This window comes from Poecile atricapillus, chromosome 13 (genome assembly GCF_030490865.1).
Source record: "Poecile atricapillus isolate bPoeAtr1 chromosome 13, bPoeAtr1.hap1, whole genome shotgun sequence".
Lineage (NCBI taxonomy): Eukaryota > Metazoa > Chordata > Aves > Passeriformes > Paridae > Poecile > Poecile atricapillus.
In genome coordinates, this window is record NC_081261.1 from 8,835,301 (window position 1) to 8,856,300 (window position 21,000).

Here is a 21,000-nt window from a genome sequence, read left to right on the forward strand (position 1 = left end):
GCTGGATCCAGGAGCTGCTCATATCCCACATCTCTGAGCATCAAACTCAGGGAAATGACCCCTGCCAGAGCCACTGGGGGCCTCAGAAACCACACTGGAATATAATCACAACCTGGCAGAGCTGCTTTGTCTAACTGCTTCTCCTTATTTCTTACACCTCATCTTATGTCCCATCCCCTCCATTTTACCTGATTTTTCTCTTCTCAATACTTTTATTAAGGAGAAGCTTTGAATTACTCTCTCACAAGGTATATTCAATTACCCAGCAGTACTGACCAAGTAATTACTATAACTTTTCTACTTGGCCTGAATAGACATTTTTTAAAAATGATTGCCACAAAGTTGGGGAAAAGAACAGTGGAAATTATAGGCCAAAAGCATCTTACTTTTACAGAGGGATTCTAATTTTAGTCAGACTTCTCAGTTTTAAACACTTCTTACTTCATTAATCTGTGATTTAGGTATATTAGGTGAGCAAAATTAGAAATAAATTTGGATGGGAGTAATTTCTGGTCATTGGTGAGCAAGTGCTTTGCTGGGCAATGCTACCACGCATGTGTTATTTCCTTAAGTGCTTTAGTACCTTCATAAAGCACACATGTGTAATGCACAGGGATAATGGCTCCTATCCATCATTTCTGGAATGGTTTTTATTCAAAGTAGAAATGTTTCTTTAATATTTCATCCTTGCTCCAGGAAAATTCCTGAGAAACCAATTTTCCCACCTTCTCCCTTAGGCTATTTTATTAAGTCTCACTCGCCTCTGCTCAGCATTCTGCAGATCTCAGGCTCTCTCCCAGACAGACCAATACTGGGCATAACCTATATCAGGGCAGATCTTCAGGGAGATTCCAGGGCTGTGGAGGTGGTGGGCTCTCTGTGACCTTGGCTGATGGTGCTATGGATAACTCAGCTTTCCTTTTTCTCTTTAAATCCTTCCCCATGCACAAGGAGTGACAGCAGCAGTTCTCCACTCCTCCACCCTCCGGCTAAATTCCCACTGACCTGTTTCCCTCCCTGTAACCCGGCTTCCCGGAGCACCTCTGGGGACACCCTGTGCTTCCAGCAGGTTCAGAAGTAGCCAAGCAAATGCATTTACATGCCACACCACCAGAGCTTCCAGCAGAGAGGATGAAAGGAGTTCACAGAAAGGAGAAGATTGCAGGAGGTCACATGGAAATTGGCAGGCGCTGCTCCTTCTTGATTAAAAGTGAATTTTGCTGCTGCTATGGAAACAGGACTGGATAGAGCGCAGGAAATATTTATCAGTGGGTTAAATATTCCAACACTTTAGCTATTCAGGAGTAAGACTTCAGCCCTGGAGTCCTGCTGCTGCTGAAATTTGGGAAAATTGGTGAATCTGACCTGAGCTCTTTGACTGAATTCACTTGTCCACCCCAGATCTTCCCAGCAGGACATGGATGTCAAATCCTTGAATTCACTGGGTTTAGCATTTAGTAAGTTGGCATTTGTAAGTCTGTTGTCAGAAATCATAAATTTGGGCTAAATTCAGTGTTTTCAAAGTGGTAGATCAGACTTTAATATATGGAAATTTATTATTTAATACAGAAAGCCTTATGAAATTGGATGGGTAGAACTTCTGTCTTACCCTTTTTCAATCATACTAAACTTAATCTTGCACTGTTCTGTTTACATTCTTAAAATGGACACACCCACAATTTTAGGGAAGGAGGAAAAGAGCAGCAGAGCAAGCAGAGCCATCTTCAGTGCAATGGTGTAGGAAGGTCATTTTGGGGACAAGAGAGGAAATCTGCATTTTTTCTGACTGTATCAGCAGTAGAATTTTCTAGTGTCATCAGAATTTCTGAACGGTGCTTTTCCTGTCATCATCAGAAATCAGCTTTCCCATTGACTTATATAGTGACATTTTGAGATTTCTGCTTCATAAGCATGGAAGGACACACTAACTAAAAGGTTGATATTTTTAAGAAAAGGTGACATTCTCAATAAATTTGTTTAATTAAAGAGTCTTGCTTCGGTCTTAGAAGCCACTGCAAACAGGAAACAGATCTGTGTGAATACAAAAACACCTTCTGTGTTTGCTAGTTACAGATGCTCTGATCCCTCCACAGGTATGATATGGTCAGAGTGCAAGGAGATCTGGGAAGAGGGTCCACGTGAATACGTGGTGCATCTCTGGAATCTGCTGGACTTTGGGATGCTGTCCATCTTCGTAGCATCATTCACTGCCAGGTTCATGGCTTTTCTTAAAGCATCCGAGGCACAACAGTACGTAGATCAGTACGTTCAAGATGATGACCTCAATAATGTCACCCTTCCCCCTGAAGTTGCTTACTTTACCTATGGTAAGATACTTTTTGCTATCTAATACTTCCTGTTCTGTTAGGTTAATGTGTGGCACTACTGAAAGCTATTTATTTCTGCTATTTATATAGTTTTTTCCTAAACAAACTGAATTATGTTCCCTAGATCTGCCCATTCCAGCCATCTTCCTAAGCAGTCAGAAAGGATCTGAACCTCATTCAGCCTCTGCTCTTGTGCTACAGCTACTTTCAGGTCAATCACATCCTGAAAATGTAGCTTGAGCAACAGATAATCATCACCTCAGAGTGAGCAGAATTACAGATTAATAAATCTGTTTGGTTTTTCCAAATGAGAGAGGCAGGAGATGTGTGAACAAACACGGAATCTGAGGCTGCAGTAACTCTGCATTTCTGTTACATCCAACACCTCTATAAAAATGAATAAAAATAGCAATAAAAATAGCTGCTGCTCTTCAAAACCTACATTTTTGTGGAGCCTGTATCACCTATAAGTGCTGACATTGGGAAATGCAAGCCACAGCAGTGCCTTGAAAATGTTATTTTGGATGGCTGAAATGGTTTTCCTTTGCTGTACAAAAATGAATAGAGCTTCACACGTGTGTGAGGAGACATTGCAGAGCTCTGCAAGCTCTAGATGGTACCCTGGGCAGAATCCATGGGGATTTTTGCTCACAGGGGGGCTGCAGGAGCTCCAGACTGGGCACCAAGGAACTCCACCTGCTCCCTAGGGTTGTGTGGTGGTTGTTCTAGTGCTGTGCTTGGGCTAGAGAAGAGAGCTGAGGCAGCATTTCCTCCACTGCAGACACGTCCCACACAGCCCCAGAGCCACGTGCCTGACCCACAGCAGCTCCAGAGCCATGGGGTCTGGGTGGCCCCACCAGCTCAGCCTCTTGCATCCCTCTCTGCCCTTGCAAGCAAGAGGCCACAGAGATGGTGTTGTGGCTTTTCCCTCTCTGGCTTTCTGCTCACCCATTTAAAGTCAGTTCATGATACAAAGGTGCAAGGGGTCCAGAACAGAATATCCCAGTGAGATCCTGTGAATTCCTCCATCTGCTGCTTTTCCTTTGGCTCAAATTACTGCAAATAATGCCTAAGTGTACTGCTGTGGCCCTGAAGATGTCACATGTTCTAACTGTGAGTCACAGTCTTTCCATCGAGTACCTCAGTTGATGCAAGGACACTTACAAGCCATATTAATATAAATATTTACATTTCAGCAGATTAGGTAAATTATGCATATCTGGGGCTTTCTAAAGTAAAAATATTAGAGTAACTAGAGTTAACCAGTTCAGAAACTGGTTTTAATTTAGAGGTAACATGAAAATGGTACACAATGTTTATACCTGCTTTATCTGAACAAATCCTAACTTTCTTATCTAGAGATCTTGGTCTCCCTAACGCTTCCTTTCCAAATACTGACACAGTGCCCTGTATCCAAATCTACAGCTACACTCCACTGTGTTGTGGTTTTGGTTCTCCATCTCAAGAGCATCAAATGGAGAAGGCACAGCAGAGTTGAAATTCAATTAGGAAACAGAAAATATCAGTTTTGTTTAAAACCATGCTGTTTTTTTCACTGCATGGCTTCAGTAAATCCCTGTGACTTGGTGATTTCCCACCTTCATCATATGAAAAATGCAACTAATTCACTTTGTACAGCATGTTGTGGTCCAGTGAACAGTTGATCCAAAGTTGTTTTTTTCTCTTTAACTCCCACCCAAATGCAAGATTGAGTCTGGAAAAGGGTCATGTATCATAGTAGCTTCCATCTAACCCTTTTTGTTACTAACACCTAGTGTACATGTATTGTTTTAGCCAGGAACAAGTGGCTCCCCTCGGATCCTCAGATCATTTCAGAAGGCCTGTATGCCATAGCTGTGGTACTCAGCTTCTCCCGCATTGCTTACATTCTTCCAGCCAACGAAAGCTTCGGCCCCCTGCAGATCTCTCTGGGGAGGACTGTGAAGGATATCTTCAAGTTCATGGTCATCTTCATCATGGTGTTCTTAGCCTTCATGATTGGGATGTTCAACCTTTACTCTTACTACCTTGGTGCAAAGTACAACCCTGCGTTTACAACGTGAGTAGCCATGGGAAGGAGCCCGTTCTCTCAGCCCCTTCTGGCCTGCTGCTGATGCAAGGTCTGCTCAGGTAGCTTCTGCTGCAGCTGTGGGGGGAAATCACACCCAGGTTTTGACAGGGAAACTTGTACCACAGCCTGCAGCCCTGGCAGGGGCTCTAGGCCTGAGTGTAGGGACAGGAGCAGTTCAGGACTGGCTATTTCTGGAAATCAAAACAGCAGATCAGGGAAATGTTTTGTGAGATGTTCAGTTCAATGTGTCAAGAGAAACAGTGGAGAAGTTAAAATTAAGATTACTGTTCTTGAACCTGTAAGATGAAATGTATGTAAAACAAGGAAGGCTTTTGCTTCTTCGAGAGCCAATGTTGTGGGTTCAATTCCCATCGGAGCCATTGATTTAAGATTTGGACTCGATGAGTTGGACTTGGTGCTTGTGGTCCCTTCCAACTCAGAATATTCTGTGTTTGTGTGAAGTGTTATAGGACATTAACTGAGTGCAGCAGTGGTTATTGGGTGCCCTTCTTCAGAGCCACCTGCTGGTCATGGTGCTGAAAACAACAAACCACCCACGGTTCTTGGGATGTGAGGTTTAAGTCCTGGCCAGGAACTTTTCCCATGCAAAAGCTGCACAGAGCATCACAGCAGGCTCCTCTCCACAGTGGGTCTGCCTGGGCCATGTTCACCTGCCAGCACCCACAGCCCTGCAGAGCTGTCTGTGCTGGGTGACCCTCCTTCACCTTGTCAGGGATCTTGGGAAGAGAAAGAGCTTGGCAAATGCCAGTGGAATGAGGTTGAGAGTGAGGCTGCTTTTGGACTTACAGCCCTTTGGTAGCAGGACAAAATGCAGTCTCGATTCTCCAGGACCCCAGGAAGCCAAGTCCCAGTCCTGTGGGGGAGAGTTGAGGTCCTGAAGGAGTTTTCAGAGCAGGGGGCAGTCCTGCTGAGTAAGAGGGATGTGTCCCATGCAGCCAGGGGAAAGCCTCCTCCCTTGCACTGCAATGTGGCACCAGCACAGCTCTGGGACTGTCAGTTTTGTGTCTCACAAATCCACCTTGCCTTGCCTTAGGGACACAGGGTGGGGCTTTCCTTCCCACACACCTGTCTGCAGGAAGCTTGTCATGTTTCCCCCTTGCTGTGAGCTGACTGGCAGGAAACCACTCCAAAGACACAGTGCCTGAGCCCACAGGGGTTACTGTGTGCACAGCAGACATTTGATGCTGCATTTAATGTGTCAATTCTGGAACGTGTTACACAGTGAGCCTGGGGCTAAGCTCATCACTCCTCTTGGAGTAATGACCTTTCCAGCATCCTTTCTGTCCTGCAAGTGGCTGTTGTCTTCCAGTTTTACACACCACCCTCTTGAGCAACATGTAACCTGTAGCATAATGTTTATTTTCCCTTGTTGAGCCAAATTTGCCTTCTAGACCTCTCCTAGAGTCTCAGGGTGCATTTTAGTGGAAGGATTTGTGAGACCAGATGCATTTACATCTATCTGTGCTCAGTCATTTGGGAGAAGAGAACTGAGTGTGTGGGATGTGACTTGCTTCAGATTTGAAAAGAAGAAGATGCCCTTGAAGCACAAGACTTAATGAGAGTCAAGTCAGTACCATCCCTGACTGCCTGGTGGCACAGCAGCCCTCGCTTATGGCATCCCCCAGGCACATCCCTGGAGAACAGCACTGACAAATTCCAGTCACTGGTGCAATTCAGCACAGTAGCTCTCTTATTAGCACTCATTATCTAAGTGCATCTTCCAGTAGCTACTGTCTTCTGACTGAAATAATGATCAAACATTCACTAAAGTGATGACTCCTCACTGGAGTAAAGATTGCTTTAAATGCCCAAGGGATATTTGGACTAGGGAGAGATCCTCCTTAACTTCAGCCTGCTGACTACTTATCCTGGAGGGACTTCATGTTGTTACAAAGCAAATTTTCCATGAGCATAAATTTCCCTTTCAAGAATTTGGAAGAGACTTTAAAAATACTTACTTTCTTCTGATTATTTAAACACACAGGAGTGACAAATGATGATCACTGAAAATGAGCCCTTTCATCATGTGAAACAAAGAGAATAGATTTACGTTCATCCTGAAAATCCTTCTTAGACATTCCATACAACAAACTAGAAGCCCTGAGGTAGACAGTCTCAAACAATTTTAATAAGCTAATTACAAGGTTATTTTGGCAGATGGGCAGGAAACAGTGGTAGCAATGCTTCCTACTCTTTTTTTTGTGGCTGCTTGTTCGCCTTGCTGAAGGTGGTGGTCTCTGGTTGCCATTAACTTAGTCATGGAAAGGAGGAAGATTTTAGTATTAGAGCTGGATACAGAGCTCAGCTGTTCATTTGCTGAAAAATCACTGGGGCAAAAAGGGGTAATGCTTACCTTGGTGTCCTCATAACGCTTCTGTGCCTTCAGCAACTCACAGCAGGCATTTCCTGGGGGCACGTTTGTGAATTCTAATGAGGATGGGTGAAATTTTGCAGCGAGTTTTGTAGTCAGAAATGTGACTATTTAACTGTGGGACCTGATTCTCAGAGGTCACTTGGACAGTTGTGACAGAAAAAGACCCATTGGATTTATGCAGGTAATTGACTGTGGCCAGTTCCAAAGACCATTGACAGCTCCCTGGATTGCCTCAGTGGGAAACCTTAGACAAAGAGCTGCACACTAAAATAACTCCAAATTACACATTTAAGAAAAACACACCTTCCCGGGGCAGTATGTAAGCAGAAATAAAGAGTATATGCTGGGGGAATTGCTTGCTTAGTTCTAATGATAATAGTGAATGTTTGGTTTAACTTTCACCCTCCCTTGCTACTGTACTTTGAAATTGTGTACTCAATTTCTCCTCTGTTGTCATCTACAGAGCAAGCACATAGCACCCCAGCGGCCTCTGATTTGAGTTATTATACAAAGTTTCTGTCATTTCTTTCATTTTGATGTTCTTGAAGCAAAGGAAATAATGCAGTTGTCTTTACTCCACACAGTTAAACATAGAGATTATTTAACTAACCATACTTTCAAAATTTTTTGGAAGTTCTTCAGTGCTGAAGAGCAGATAATTTCCACAGCAGTTGCCACCATGCCAGCTATGTTTATCTGTTTATCAGAGGCTGTGTACAGCACACAGCTCTTGAAACAGCCTGTAATTAAGAACATGCTATGCAAACAAAATCGAAATGGAGGCAAGGCTGATTGTGTTCATCTTGCTTTCTGCATCAGAAATCAGGCTGAAGGCTACAAGGCAAGGTTTTCTGTCTGTCTCCCCACAGGGGAATGTGACTCACTGTTCAGTGCCAAAGCTACTTTGAGGCTTGAGGGTTTTTTCCTACTTGTTTTGTTTTGTCAAGATATGATAGTTTTGTAGATTACATTGACTGCATTGCTTTTTTTGGCAGAGTTAGTTCTCAAATTCATTTAAGGAGATAAATCTGAAAGGATGCCTTAAGCTTTCTTAAATAAGAGGGCACAAGACTGATATGAAATGAGAGCCTTGCCATGATCCTTTTTGATGAACACACTGATGTTTACAAAAGAGAGGAAAATCTGCAAAGAGATAAATGGCCATGGTTTGTTAGGAAGCATCACCTTCCTCGATACAAAATCTTTAAATTTTACTGAAATAAGTGTCATGAAACAAAACAGAACAAAATCTCTGTGGTCTCCCCAGTGCAGCAGTCAGTTCTACCACAGCCAAGAGGGCGACTGCTGCATACCCACCTCCACAAGGAACATCAGCCAATCTGTCACTGCCAGGCCCCCCTGCTGCCAGGAGCTGTCAGTCTGGGCAGGATTCCTGACTTCCTAAATCCTTCATTTGTTTGCCTTTGAGAAGGATAAAACACCTGCTGACCTTGCAGGAAGGGGGTAAATTGCTTAGCTGGCAACAAGGGGACACACTGGCCTCTTGGAATCTTTGAGAACTTGGCTCCCAACGCCCCGCTCATGTTTTAGTGAGAAGCTCTTGAAAAAAAACAGAAAGCCCAACTGATGTTCCCTGCAACCTGTGCCAGATCTCGTGCAATCTGGCAGCAATCTAAATGAGAGAAGGAAAGAGTCCTCCAGCCTTTTTGAAGGGTAACGATGGACCAGAACAAGTTCTCCTTAAATCATTTCCTCTGGCAGAGGGAGACCTGCATCTGCCTGAGGACACTGCCAGACATCGTTCTGGTGCTACAGGTTAGGCCAACCTCTCCAGCAGCCTCCCAGTCCCACCACCACGGCCACCGGTCCCTTGTGTGACCCTGGAAATGAGCTTTATGGACGCTCCAGAGGAACCGGGCACCCCCGCCCTTGCCTCTGCATGGTCAAGGCTGCTTGCAGCTCTCACTGCTCATTAACTTTTCCAGGAGAATCTGGCACTGCTCCAGAAAAGAGGTTTATGTTTAAGCTGCAGAAAAGGACCAGAGCTGACACATTGTATTAAAATCTGCCGGCAGGGTGGAAAATTGAGCGGACCTTCTAAATTAAAAAGGAAAGTTAATAGCAGGGGGCAGCTGGGCTCAAGGCTGGGGGTTATAGTTTTTATTAGTGTGGGTTTCAATGCCAGAGATCACTGGTGTGATATGTGTTCCTTAACTGGAAAGTACATCTCTCGAAGAAGATTGCCTCGGTAGAGTGCAGGGGGTCTGACACATTAATGCCAGGTCAGCTCGGCTGCAGAGGAGGGCAGCAGAAAATAGGAGAGGAAATGCACAGCAGGTGGAGCAGTGATGGCACCTGAGTACAGCACGGGTAGAGATCATCCCCCAAAGGTATCTCTGCAGCCACACAGAGCAACAGGGGTCAGGGAGTGTGGATCAGCAGCTCTGGGGATCAGTAAAGCTGTACAACAGTTATTTGAAACATGACTCAAGGTTACTCCCCAAAAGACAATATATAGCCTAAGTATTGTACTCCTTACTGTAGTTTTACTGCTAATTGTAAATGAAATGGAGTACCACAAATTATGAAGGGAATTAAAAACCCGTTTGTTTCAGGAGAAAGGAACTGCCCAGGAATCTGCACCAGCTTTTCCAAGTGTTGAAATTAATTTCCCTTGCTTTAATGAATGGTGTAATTGATGCTTGAATTCATGTGAAGTTTATTTTTCTTGTTGAATATGCCATGGTTTGTGTCTATAAGATGTTTTTGTAAACAGATTTAGCAGGATTAGTCTGCCAACCTAGCAAAAAACATTTCATCAAAATAATCTTACATGGCATTGTTTCATTTGAAGGTGTTACCTCCTAGCACACAGGAGGATAAAGGAGGCAATTAACTCTTAATGGGCTAAGGATTGCTCGGCAAAGGCAAAATGCCTTCCAAGTTAAATATTAGGCAAAATGCTTTTAAAATGTGCCAGCATCCCTCCTCTTCCTCCTCCTCCTTCTGTCATTTTCAGCTGTGGCTGCTCCCCTCCCCTTTTACAGCCCCAACTCCTTGGATGTGACTCTCCTTTTCACCTGTTATTCTGGCCACATTCTTCTTTGTCATTGGCTTATTCCCCTTTTCCCTATCTTTCAACCTTTTAATTTTCCTCTTTTTCTCTTCTACTTTCAAGCAAGGATAATAATCAAATCAAAATGCCTCTCTGCAACATCTTCTACCACTCCTTAAATCCATTTTTTTCCTACAAATGCTTGGGGATCTGTTATGTTTGCAGTCCCAAAGCAGGATGGGAAGAAAATCAGACTATGGTCTGACTATATTTGCACTCTGTGTTCTTTATATTAATGCCACAAAGCAGAACTTTTCAATCTCTTCTCCTGGGTAAAAGACATGCTTCTCTTCTGCCCTGGAAACTGCATAGAAGGAGGTCAGACTTGGTTCTATCTTCTCAGGATGAAAAAAGAGTGAGTGTGTAGAAGCAAAAGCTCTACATAAAAAGTTTCAAACTGCAAGTTGCCCATGGATTTGTTATCCCTATTAGGGACACAAAATCCAAGTGTAATGCACCTGATAAGAATAGATGGAGCAAATCAAGGCACACTGTAACTTTGTAGTATTAATCAGAAATCATATTTCTTTATCAAATCAGGAAATATGATTTGGCACATCCCTGGGTGATGGATAATGGGTTGCAATAACTATGCCAAGACATATTTATATTTGTGAATTGCTGCTTTTATTATTAGCATCTGGCCTGGCTAACCCAATGTCAACTCTATAAAGTGGTTGTTTGTTTTATTTCTAGGGTAGAAGAAAGTTTTAAAACCTTATTCTGGTCAATATTTGGCTTATCTGAAGTGATATCTGTGGTGCTGAAGTATGACCATAAATTCATTGAGAATATTGGATATGTACTCTATGGAGTATATAACGTGACTATGGTGGTTGTGCTGCTTAATATGCTAATAGCCATGATCAACAACTCCTATCAGGAAATTGAGGTAAGATAAATCAGATTACAAACTCAATGTGCTTAATTGTTACTGATAATGAAAATGCTAAAAACCCAAGGAGGCCGTAGCTTACTTGACATCCAAGGTTAGAATCCTGGAAACATTTTACATGGTATAAGAGTTAAGGCTGAGTCTGTCCCCAAATTATGATTGACTTAATAATCAAAAATTAATAATTTCAATACCTATTTCAGCTTCCTTGTTTTCTAAGGACCCTCTGTGGGTAAATCGAATTTCCTCTATGTATATTTAATGAAAGTGGTTTGTGATATTTTTCAATCCCTTTGTTAGTTAGGATAATTTATCCATGTGTGTTGCCTTGGCTGCATTGCTTACTTATGACAGAGTAATATTTCTTCTGATTTTTTACCCTGCTCTCTACTGCTTAAACACTCCAGCCCACGTAGATCTGATGCTCATATGCATTCATAAAAACATTAGAAATTCCATATTTTCCAATTACCAGGAATAAAATTTGATACAATTTTTTTGAGGAGTCTCTGGGGTCTGCAAAACATGACTTTGTGGACATTTACAAAAAACATCTTTTAAAGCATATAAACAGAGCCCTCAAGGAATATCAATAGATTTATGCAGAAAGGCATTTGCAGGGTTTACCCAGCCCTGCTCAGTAGTGTGGCTATTAGCAGAGTGGATTTGCTAAATGCTTTGGACATAAACAATTCCCTGCTAATCTAAATAAAGGCAGAAAAAAATACATTATTTGGATAATGTTAATGTTGAGTCACCTTTTACTTCTAATTTGTTAAATGTCAAACTTCTGCAGTTGGGTTTGTATTAATTACTTGTCCTAATCTCCCCTCAGAACCTGACATTGAAAAAGGCCAGGGCTGAAAATATTTTCTCACTGTAATGTCTGATTCATCCATGAACTGTAGTACAAATATAACTCTATCCTGTGCATGCTGTAACTCAGTCTAAATGTCAGAGAGACCTTACATATGCTCTCTGTCCCAGAATCTTTCAGGATTGCAGAAAGCAAAGTCATTTCTCCAAAGGTTTCTAATCACTTAGGATCAAGCAATTCCCTGAATCCTATTCAACTGAAACAAGCTTTACTTCAGAAGGGGTCTCAGCTCTTACTGCATTTTCTTGTTTATTGTAGTAGACAGATATGCTCTTGAAGAAAAAAAGATATCTGAAAATATCTGAATAGATGTCCTATATTAACTTTCCAGTTTAAACGTTGTGATGGCCATTTTCTTGGCAAATTGCTTTATCATCCTTCTTCATTGCATGGAAATTTTCAAAATTTTATTAAAGATTACTTGTAAGTATCAGCAAGAGAAACAAGTGTGAGCTCTTTGGCCCGGATCCTCCTAATAGAGGAAAAACTAGTTCTTCTCATATCGATTCAGTTCAGTACTCACTAGAAGTGAGATTAAAGAGAGTCATAGAATCAGAATCATGTAGCTTGGAAAAAACCTGTAAGATCATCGACTCCAACCATTCATCCAGTACTGCCAAAGCCACCACCAAACCGTGTCCCCAAGTGCCACATCCACACATCTTTCAATATCCCCAGGGATTGTGATGATTGCAGAGAAAGTCCCTATTGCCAAAGTGTTTATCTGACCAGAGCAATGTCAATAAGGTCCTAGGATGGACATTACTTAGGAATTAGATTCCTTTATGGTCAGTGGGCAGATGGTTGATTATCAGTTGGAGTGACAAGACCGTATTTTCCTGCCTTCCATTTAACATCTCTCTTCAGGTGCTTCTAGTTTTCTTTTGTTTATCAAAATACTGTCAGGTATTGGTTCTTCCTGACAAATTTGGATTTATGGAAAAAAGTCCTTTTGCTAGCCATGAAACAGAACTGCTCCCATCAGTAGTACTTTTAACTGCTTAACAGAGAGGCATTAGAACTGTTCACTAGTGGTTTATTCTGTAATTCACCTGAAGGATTCTGTGAGGTGCAACCCCAAACCGTGAGAACAGCAGATGGCAGAAGTGAATGCTGCTGCTCTGGTGAAGACACATTGCTGTAACTATGGCAGAAATCATCTCCATGGTGTCATGCCAGTTTCTGACCAGGTTCTAGAGGTACAGGGTGATCAGAGGTTATGAATTCCAGCAGAACACAGATGTACACGAGTACAGGGAGCTGGCAAATCCACACCTCTGTTGCTGCTCCTGCCCTCCATGTAAACCAGTGAACACAGTACAGCAGCTGTATCTCATTCTTTTGTCTGCCTGATAAATGCTCCTGATACATGGCCCTGATCATCCTGCTGTATAAGTGCCAAGTGAATGATTTCCTCCATAAAATATTTCCTAGCCTTGCCCTTGTTACTTGGAAGTGATCCTGGCCCACTTTGACATTCATGAAGGAGATTCACAGACACTGAATGATGGAGCTTTTCTCCACCTTCATCAGTGGCAGGAGGTGAATAGTAGGAGAATTAAGGTGTGTAGGGATACACGATGGTGAATGCAGACAGGATCCAAGAGGAAATCAGCTGATGATAGAAAAAGCAGTGTCTGAGCCTCCCTAAGGGGATTCCTGGCCAATGATGGTAACAATCTTCTAACAGATGACACAGAGCCTTGCAGTTCATCTCAGTCTTTGCTGTTGTTGTGCTCATGAAAGTTTCTTCTGCTTTCCATGTCTCTATGTTCTGACACATTCAATTATCAGCATAGCAAAAAAACCCCCAGATTGTTACTGAGACAACCCCTTTGATATACAAGGAAATAGTCTAATATTTGGAAGGCACATATGCTCTGTTTCAGCATCACAGTTTAAATTTTCCTTCTTTTGAAATTATCACAGAGAAGCCTACAAATACACATGTTGTGCAGGGGCCTTGTTCTGGCAGGCAGAATCTGGTTGTAGTTAACTCCTACCTGTATGTTTGTCCTGGTCATAGCTAAATTCCTTTCTATTTCCTAATTTGGATGTTGATTTTTTTTTCCCTTCTTCCCTTCCCAAGGAGGATGCAGATGTGGAGTGGAAGTTTGCACGTGCCAAGCTCTGGCTATCCTACTTTGATGAAGGAAGGACTTTACCTGCTCCTTTTAATCTAGTGCCAAGCCCTAAATCATTTTATTATCTCATACTGAGAATAAAAATGTGCCTCATAAAACTCTGCAAATCTAAGGCCAAAAACTGTGAAAATGACCTTGAGATGGGGATGCTGAATTCCAAAAAACGGGTATGTTTTTATGTTTTATCTCCACTGTTCAGCCTCTTCATGGAAAGGATTCATGCCAGGGAGCTTCTGGGGGGGGGTTGCATGGCACACGGGGACCTCAGGGACAGCACAGCTGCTCACAGGCCTCATCATTGCATGTTGTTCACAGGGCCTCATCATTGCATGTTGTTCACAGGGCCTCATCATTGCATGTTGTTCACAGGGCCTCATCATTGCATGTTGTTCACAGGGCCTCATCATTGCATGTTGTTCACACTCCTCATCATTGCATGTTGTTCACAGGGCCTCATCACTGCATGTTGTTCACAGGCCTCATCATTGCATGTTGTTCACAAGAGTCATCATTGCATGTTGTTCACACTCCTCATCATTGCACATTGCTCACAGGCTTCATCATTGCACGTTGTTCACACTCCTCATCATTGCACATTGTTCACAGGCCTCATCATTGCACATTGTTCACAGGCCTCATCATTGCAAGCAGAACCAGGCACAAGGAAAAGGGCAATCTTTATAAAAGCAGGCACTTTTTAAACTTTTGTAAAAGCAGGCCCTCCAAGGCCAAATGAGCAAGGTCAAAGAGAGGGGCAGAAGCCGAGGCACAAACAGGCTCACGGCTGGTCTGGCTCTGGCCCCTTGTTGCAGGCTCTCCCAGCAGAGCTGCGTGATGCTGACCTGGGAGGGGAGAAGTGGGGACACTCTGCTGTGTGCAGGCCACCCTCAGCTGTCACCTTGAAAGACAGACTGAGGAGAAGGGAAGGGAAGTTGCAGAGTTTGCCTTTGGGACATGCAGGCTGCTTTAAGGTCTGCCTGAATCTCTTGGAGGAGCAAACAACCGAGCTGTCCAGCTCCAGGCAAAGCCCATGGCCTCCAAGGAGGATGGATCATCCTCCCAGGAGTTTGAGAGAACTGCTCAGGTCTGGTGCTCACCCAGTCTCTGCCAGCAGCTAAACTGAAAAGAGAAATCTGTCCATGGGGTTTACTCTGTATTATCAAATAATTCAACTACCAACATGGGGAGCATTGCCAAGATAGACAAGCATGTCTACAAACGCATTTAATGCTGCTATTGATTACTGGAAGAACCACTAGAACAGTGGAATCTCAAAATGAAAGAAGTGTTTCTCCTTCAACTACCTCAAATAATGATTTAAAAATGTTTTTTAAATGTTATTTGAATCAGACCGCACTAAGCTGACTTTGTTTGAAGTTTAATTTCTGCTTCAAAGCCTAAAACAAAGTAATAAAATTTTCTCTAAGCCTCTCCTTCGCCAAGCCAGATGAGTGAAAATGTCTGGCTTGCCATTTTTCATGGAACTCATGCAAAATTCATATTTTCCATGGCTTTAGCATAAACAGTTAAGAGTATCAGGCATTTCTCGCTTGCCTATTGATTTTGTTCACATATCATCTTCAAGAGTCTCTGTAAGCTCATGACACACCTGTAAGTAAGAAAGAATTTTTTAAAAAAATTACATTATTACTTCAGACTTTTAATCTAATCATTATAGACATCCTGATTTGGAAGAAAAAAAATAATTGGGATCTCTGGTTCAACTGGGGAAGAAAAGCCCTTATCCAGGGCCTCCCCTCTACATAGAATTCCGTGTAGGTGCACAAGTCTATGATATTTATTCCTCTGAATAAGTGATTTTTTTAAAATTTTTTTTTGTTAGTCTTGGACCAAAAACCTCAGAGGTGGATTACAGTCAAAGAAACCTCCAACAAATATTGTGTGTAGTGTCCAGAAAACTTTCCTTGAAAGCTTCTACAGCTGTGATGCCTCTGATAAAAACAAAATAGTCTCTTTTAAAAAAATTTTTCTTGAGCCAAAAGAAGTAGCAAAGAGCACTGCTGTTTTAAAAGAACCAGTGAAAATCGATTGTGTTTCGGAATTTGGTTTTGTACCACAGTCTTGTTCATTCCAAATAGAAGTAATCTTTCTTAAGTTGTGTTCTAAATTGATAAGCATCAGCCTCATTACGATAAAAGTATTTTGTGCCTCTTAACATCTTGTTGTCTAAAACTTGTGTGTGAATACCATTTCCACCCAGATAATTTAGAATCTAGATTTTTTTCATTAATTTGTGTGTTTTTTATATTCTTTTCTGTCTTCCAAAAAAATTTTTTTTTGGCCTGAATGTTCTGGCTTTTACCGTACATAAAATCATTTTGTAATGTTTTCCTAAAGCTTCGTTTGGGGCTGTCTGGGTATGAGAAGCTATCATTGATTTAATCATATCATGATGTTTTATAATTTCAGAAAGTTCGTTTTCACTCTAGCATTCAAAACACAGAGAGTTTTTCTGGGAAGAACGCTTATAACAAGCCCACGAGATACCAGGTAATCACAGCATGAAAGCAAGAGCCAGGGGAGAAGGGTCACGTTTGCCTTCTCACAGAGGCTGCCACCCTGGGGTGTGCCAGGCTGGGCATTGGCACGGGGCTGGGCTGGGGTATTTCAGAGCCAAAGGCAGCCTCTCACCCCTGGAAATATGCACATGTTAGCATTTGTCATGCTAATTAATTCCACTCGAGGGTGTTGAACTTAATACACGATACATCAGCCAACCTTACTCCTCCCATCTTGTATTGACAGCATTTCATTTCCCAGGGCTCAGAGTCATCTCTCCAGCTGCTGCATTACCATTTGCATGTGCTTCCTCTGGCTCATCCTGCGGAGCTAAACCTGCAATGTGCTATGGTTCAGAACCCCTGTGGCTGCAGAGGTGGCACAGGGAGCCACAGGTGTCTGTCCAGCAGGAGTGTTGTGCCAGCAGATGTGTTATTTCTTGTGCAAACGTGTCCTAGGCAATAAACAGACTGTGCCCCCCAGGAGTTTTGCCTTCTTTTTTAACATTAAGTGAAAAAGAATCTGATGACAAGTGATGTGTCTGAAGGGACAAACACTAAAGACAGATGAGGAAAATAGTAGTTAAATTGGCTAAAATGTGTGGTGGCAGTTCTAGAAGTGGTTTGTCTTGTGTTGGTACAGCTTCCAGCATAATGGGCTCCCAAACTGTTTAGCAGACCAGTAAGAAATTTCTATTGGTTTTAAAATATTTTCCAACTTTTCTGCAACAATAGGAGGGGTGTCTAAAAATCTAAGCTAGAAATAGGATACATTCACTCTGATATCTGGAGTTAATTGGCTTGATTCCATCAAAGGAAAAGGGTGAGAGGTTGTGTCCTGCTCAAAGTCGTATTTCAGTTCTTCTGACACATTCCCATTGTTCAAACCCACAGGTGATGTGTCAGCCTCTGCTGGACTGGATCTTTTCCTGTAGCTATTATTTCTCAATGAGACCACCTAGTGTTTGTGGTAAATTAGACCCTTATTTCCAATATTGAAAAAGCCAAAGGCAGCTGTGAAAGATAAATAGAAAAATAAGTACCTGTTATTTTGTTTTAAAAATGCCAGGTTTTTCTTCAAACTACCTTAGAACATTTTGGTTGCTGCAGGAAGAAATTGCCCAAATAGTATAAGGAGAGTATAATAGTCTTGATTATCTAAACATAAAGAAGAGGGAACAGTGTGGTAATCTGGCTGGCAAGTTTTTCTTCTACAACTGGGAAAACCTTTGAAAACCTTCTTGCTGAACTGTTTTCTCCAGCATTTATCATTCTCCAGTGTTTATCAAGTGATGTGTCTGCAGCCTGTGCAGTCTGTGTACTTAAGACTACATATGGACAGTGCTCTAGAAGGATAACACAAATATACACAATTTAAACATTTTTAAAAGCATGAGGAACAAGTCAACACAGCTGCCATGATCTGGGAATAAACTAGTCTAGGAAAAACTATACCTTTGTCAAAGAGAATATGGGAACTGGCATAAAGAGAGGTGATACATCATTTTTTTTCCAGGTAATAAGAGCCTGTGTTCTGAGTCATTGTTTTAGTCTAAATTTTTTCTGACTTTTGCTCTTGAAAAAAATTACTTAGTTTTGGATCCAGGATTTCCCTACTTTCCCCAAACATTACTTCATTTATGTTTTCTCAGGTGACAGCCCTACTTCCCTCTGGATTCTGCTACCTTGGCCATCTCCAACACACCGTACGTGCACTGTGCCTCATCTCTGTTGCCTTAGTGACTCACCTGCTTAGCCAGATGCCTCTGACATACAAGGACAGTTTTAGTCATCCCATATTCCATGGCTGCATGGCATATACAAATGACTGGATCCTTCTTTGGTCTTCACGAGCCTTTTGCACTGCTATAATCCTTATTTGGCTACTCAGAAAAAAGAGCAGGTGTACTATTTCCTTAATCCTTCACACCCTACGTAGCATTTTTAAATGATGTTCCAAGCAGAGATGTGATTGCTCTGTGAAGAAGTGAGTCCATGCTGTCAAAGGCTTTTTCCTTACTACTGGACATCTGGTCAATCAAAGATACTGAGCTCTCCTGTGTTTGCAGAGGATGGATCTAAATCTCTGAGAGAGCAGCTCTTTTTATGTTTATATATTTTTATTTCTTTTTTCCTTTATAGGTTTTTATATTTTTTCCCCACTGGGGTGTCTTTTCTGCAGTAAAGATGTGGCTGTCAGCTGTACCCCAGCGTGCAGCCCACAACTGCCAAAGTTACTTTTCTTGTAGATAAATGGAACAATAGCACATTGCAAGCTCATATCCATAACCATCATCTAATTCCGTATGCACTCTACCTAACAATCATCTCCATTTTGTAAGTTTACATGGCTCTATATTTTTTGCTATAAATGTCTCTTAAAATCCACCATTTCTGTAAGAAACTTTTCTCACTTAAGCCAAGTTCCCCACCTTCATTCAGCCTCTCTTTTCTCTGTCCTTCTCTAAATTTATTTTCTCTTAAAAACCCAATGACAAGGTTAGCAGTCTTTCGGTGAACCTCAGGTCAGCTGCACTGTGAATGAGTTTGCTAACATCATTAATTAACCACTTATTTCTTCCTGTAAAGTACTATTAGACACCAACATGCTAAAAGAAGGCTCTGGAACCTATTTCCTTAGCTTTCCATTGGATCATCTGTGTTTTCTTTCTGTCTGTGGGACATGCTCTACATTCACATGCATCCCACAAAAGTATCCCAAAATGCTTCGTATGTGGGGTCATGATGGAGTGGTTGTCAATCAGCTACTGTAGTACAATCTTCACAATATAAAATGTAAAATAAATGGGAAATAATAATAATAGTAATAATGATAATAATAGTAATAAATTATCCCTAGTGAAACCAGATGTTTGAATTTCTCATAAGTCTGGAATGTGGACAGTCTCCCACTATAGGAGTGTTTCTGTTCTCCTTTCAGAAGATAATGAAGCGTCTGATTAAGCGCTATGTGCTGAAGGCTCAGGTTGACCGGGAAAATGATGAGGTCAATGAAGGCAAGTGGAATTTTATAATTGACCCACTAATAAGCATGTGCTGTTACTGCTGCTGATCTGGCCTGTACAAGGGTTGAGCTTAGTTAAGATCCTCTGTAGTCAGAGCTTGCTCGTGCTCACTGCTCAGGTGAGCAGTGCTGACTCTGGACCACCCTCGTGCCCTTGAAATGCCAGGTCCTTTTTTTTCCTTAGCAGAACACACATCTCACAGCCCTGCTCTCCCCTGTAGCTCTAACTCTCCCTCCTTTACAACTACCAGGGTATTGCCAATACCCAGCATCACCTTGGTGTCTATGTAAAGCATTTTCTGACTGCATTGCCCAGGCCTGCCCCAAGGGCACTGGTTTGAATGGGATCCAGATTCATATTGCTGTGGTGGTGTGTGGAATTTGTGTGCAGATAGAAAAGAACCTCTAACACCTCTTAAATGCTACCCTCTTGCAAATACCCTGTGTAGGTGGAGATCAATTTGTGGAGAGAGACCAAATTTGAGAAAGCATGAACTCTCCACACAGGTTTGTTGTTGCTGTTGGTACCACTACTGGAAGTACAGGTGATTCCTTATAACTACAGATATTAAGAGTGTTATCCAGGGAGATCAAATGCAGCTCCACACATATCCACACTAAACACACTGAAATTATTGCTTTATTTGGTCTTGGAAACAGAGTGACTTGGTTCAGTATGGCTAACAAGAACATTTTCCTCTTTCAGGAGAACTTAAAGAAATCAAACAAGATATTTCCAGTCTCCGCTATGAACTCCTAGAGGAAAAGTCCCAAGCTACTGGTGAGCTGGCAAAACTAATACAGCAGCTGAGTGACAAGTTTGGGAAGACCTTAAATAAGGACATTTGATGATGAATACAGAGAAAGACAACTTCTTTTCTAAACATTGTTCATTCTCAACCAGCATCTTAGGAGGGCAAAAAACGTGAAAGATGGGTACTGCATACTCAGCTTCTGCTGACAAGCAACTGTTGGTAGGAGCACTTTGCATTTCTCCTGCACTTGGTGAGTGACCAGTTAAATCTTTTCTGATGCAAAAGTGACTTAATTGTAAAAATCTATGCCCCTTGACATCAGAAACATATGTACCATAGAGAAGGCACCTCCAATTAAAGGCAAAAAAAAAAGCCAGATCTTCATTCATCTAACTCCAGAGAAGACAATGTAACTGTGCTCATTAACACCAACAGTCTGTACTGACCGCAAATGAGTGAAGTCTGAAGAAGAAATGTGCCAAGCATATTACCTGCAAAATTTTTACAATTCCTTTTCTTGGGTGTGTACTTTCCTTTTATGTTTACATTGGCAACCTTGAATATAACTTTGATGAGCACTGTGGCTAATGACAAACTAATGAGAAACCATCTGTTGAAGTGACCAAGGCAGTGAATAACAAGTAGACACTGACAACACTGGAAAAACGAAATCAAGATTGTGGGGTAAATTATCCTTTAACCTAATGAAAGGATTTCCAGCCAAACACTCCTGTCCACCTCTTCAGCTGTATTAGCTAGTGTGCTGATGGATATGGTCTCTTTGTATGCACTTAGCCTCTCTTTTATCCTTAGTCGATCCCATCTCCGACAACAGTGTACTGAGATACTCGTAATGATGTGAAACTCACTTCCCAGGAATACCCAGAGATAAAATACCTTGTGCTAATGTGTTCAG

At 41.9% G+C, this 21,000-nt stretch overlaps 1 protein-coding gene across 1 annotated transcript in view; it reads left to right on the forward strand.

The window, feature by feature from the left end:
* Window positions 1-20,178, forward strand: part of TRPC7 (transient receptor potential cation channel subfamily C member 7) — a 65,497-nt gene extending 45,319 nt beyond the window's left edge. The window contains exons 5-12 of the mRNA XM_058848775.1: window positions 2,094-2,327; window positions 4,122-4,386; window positions 10,566-10,761; window positions 13,731-13,952; window positions 16,216-16,296; window positions 17,957-18,010; window positions 19,246-19,321; window positions 20,036-20,178. Coding sequence (XP_058704758.1) covers window positions 2,094-2,327; window positions 4,122-4,386; window positions 10,566-10,761; window positions 13,731-13,952; window positions 16,216-16,296; window positions 17,957-18,010; window positions 19,246-19,321; window positions 20,036-20,178 — 1,271 coding nt within the window. The remainder of the gene's footprint in view (window positions 1-2,093; window positions 2,328-4,121; window positions 4,387-10,565; window positions 10,762-13,730; window positions 13,953-16,215; window positions 16,297-17,956; window positions 18,011-19,245; window positions 19,322-20,035) is intronic.
* Window positions 20,179-21,000: the final 822 nt, after the last annotated feature.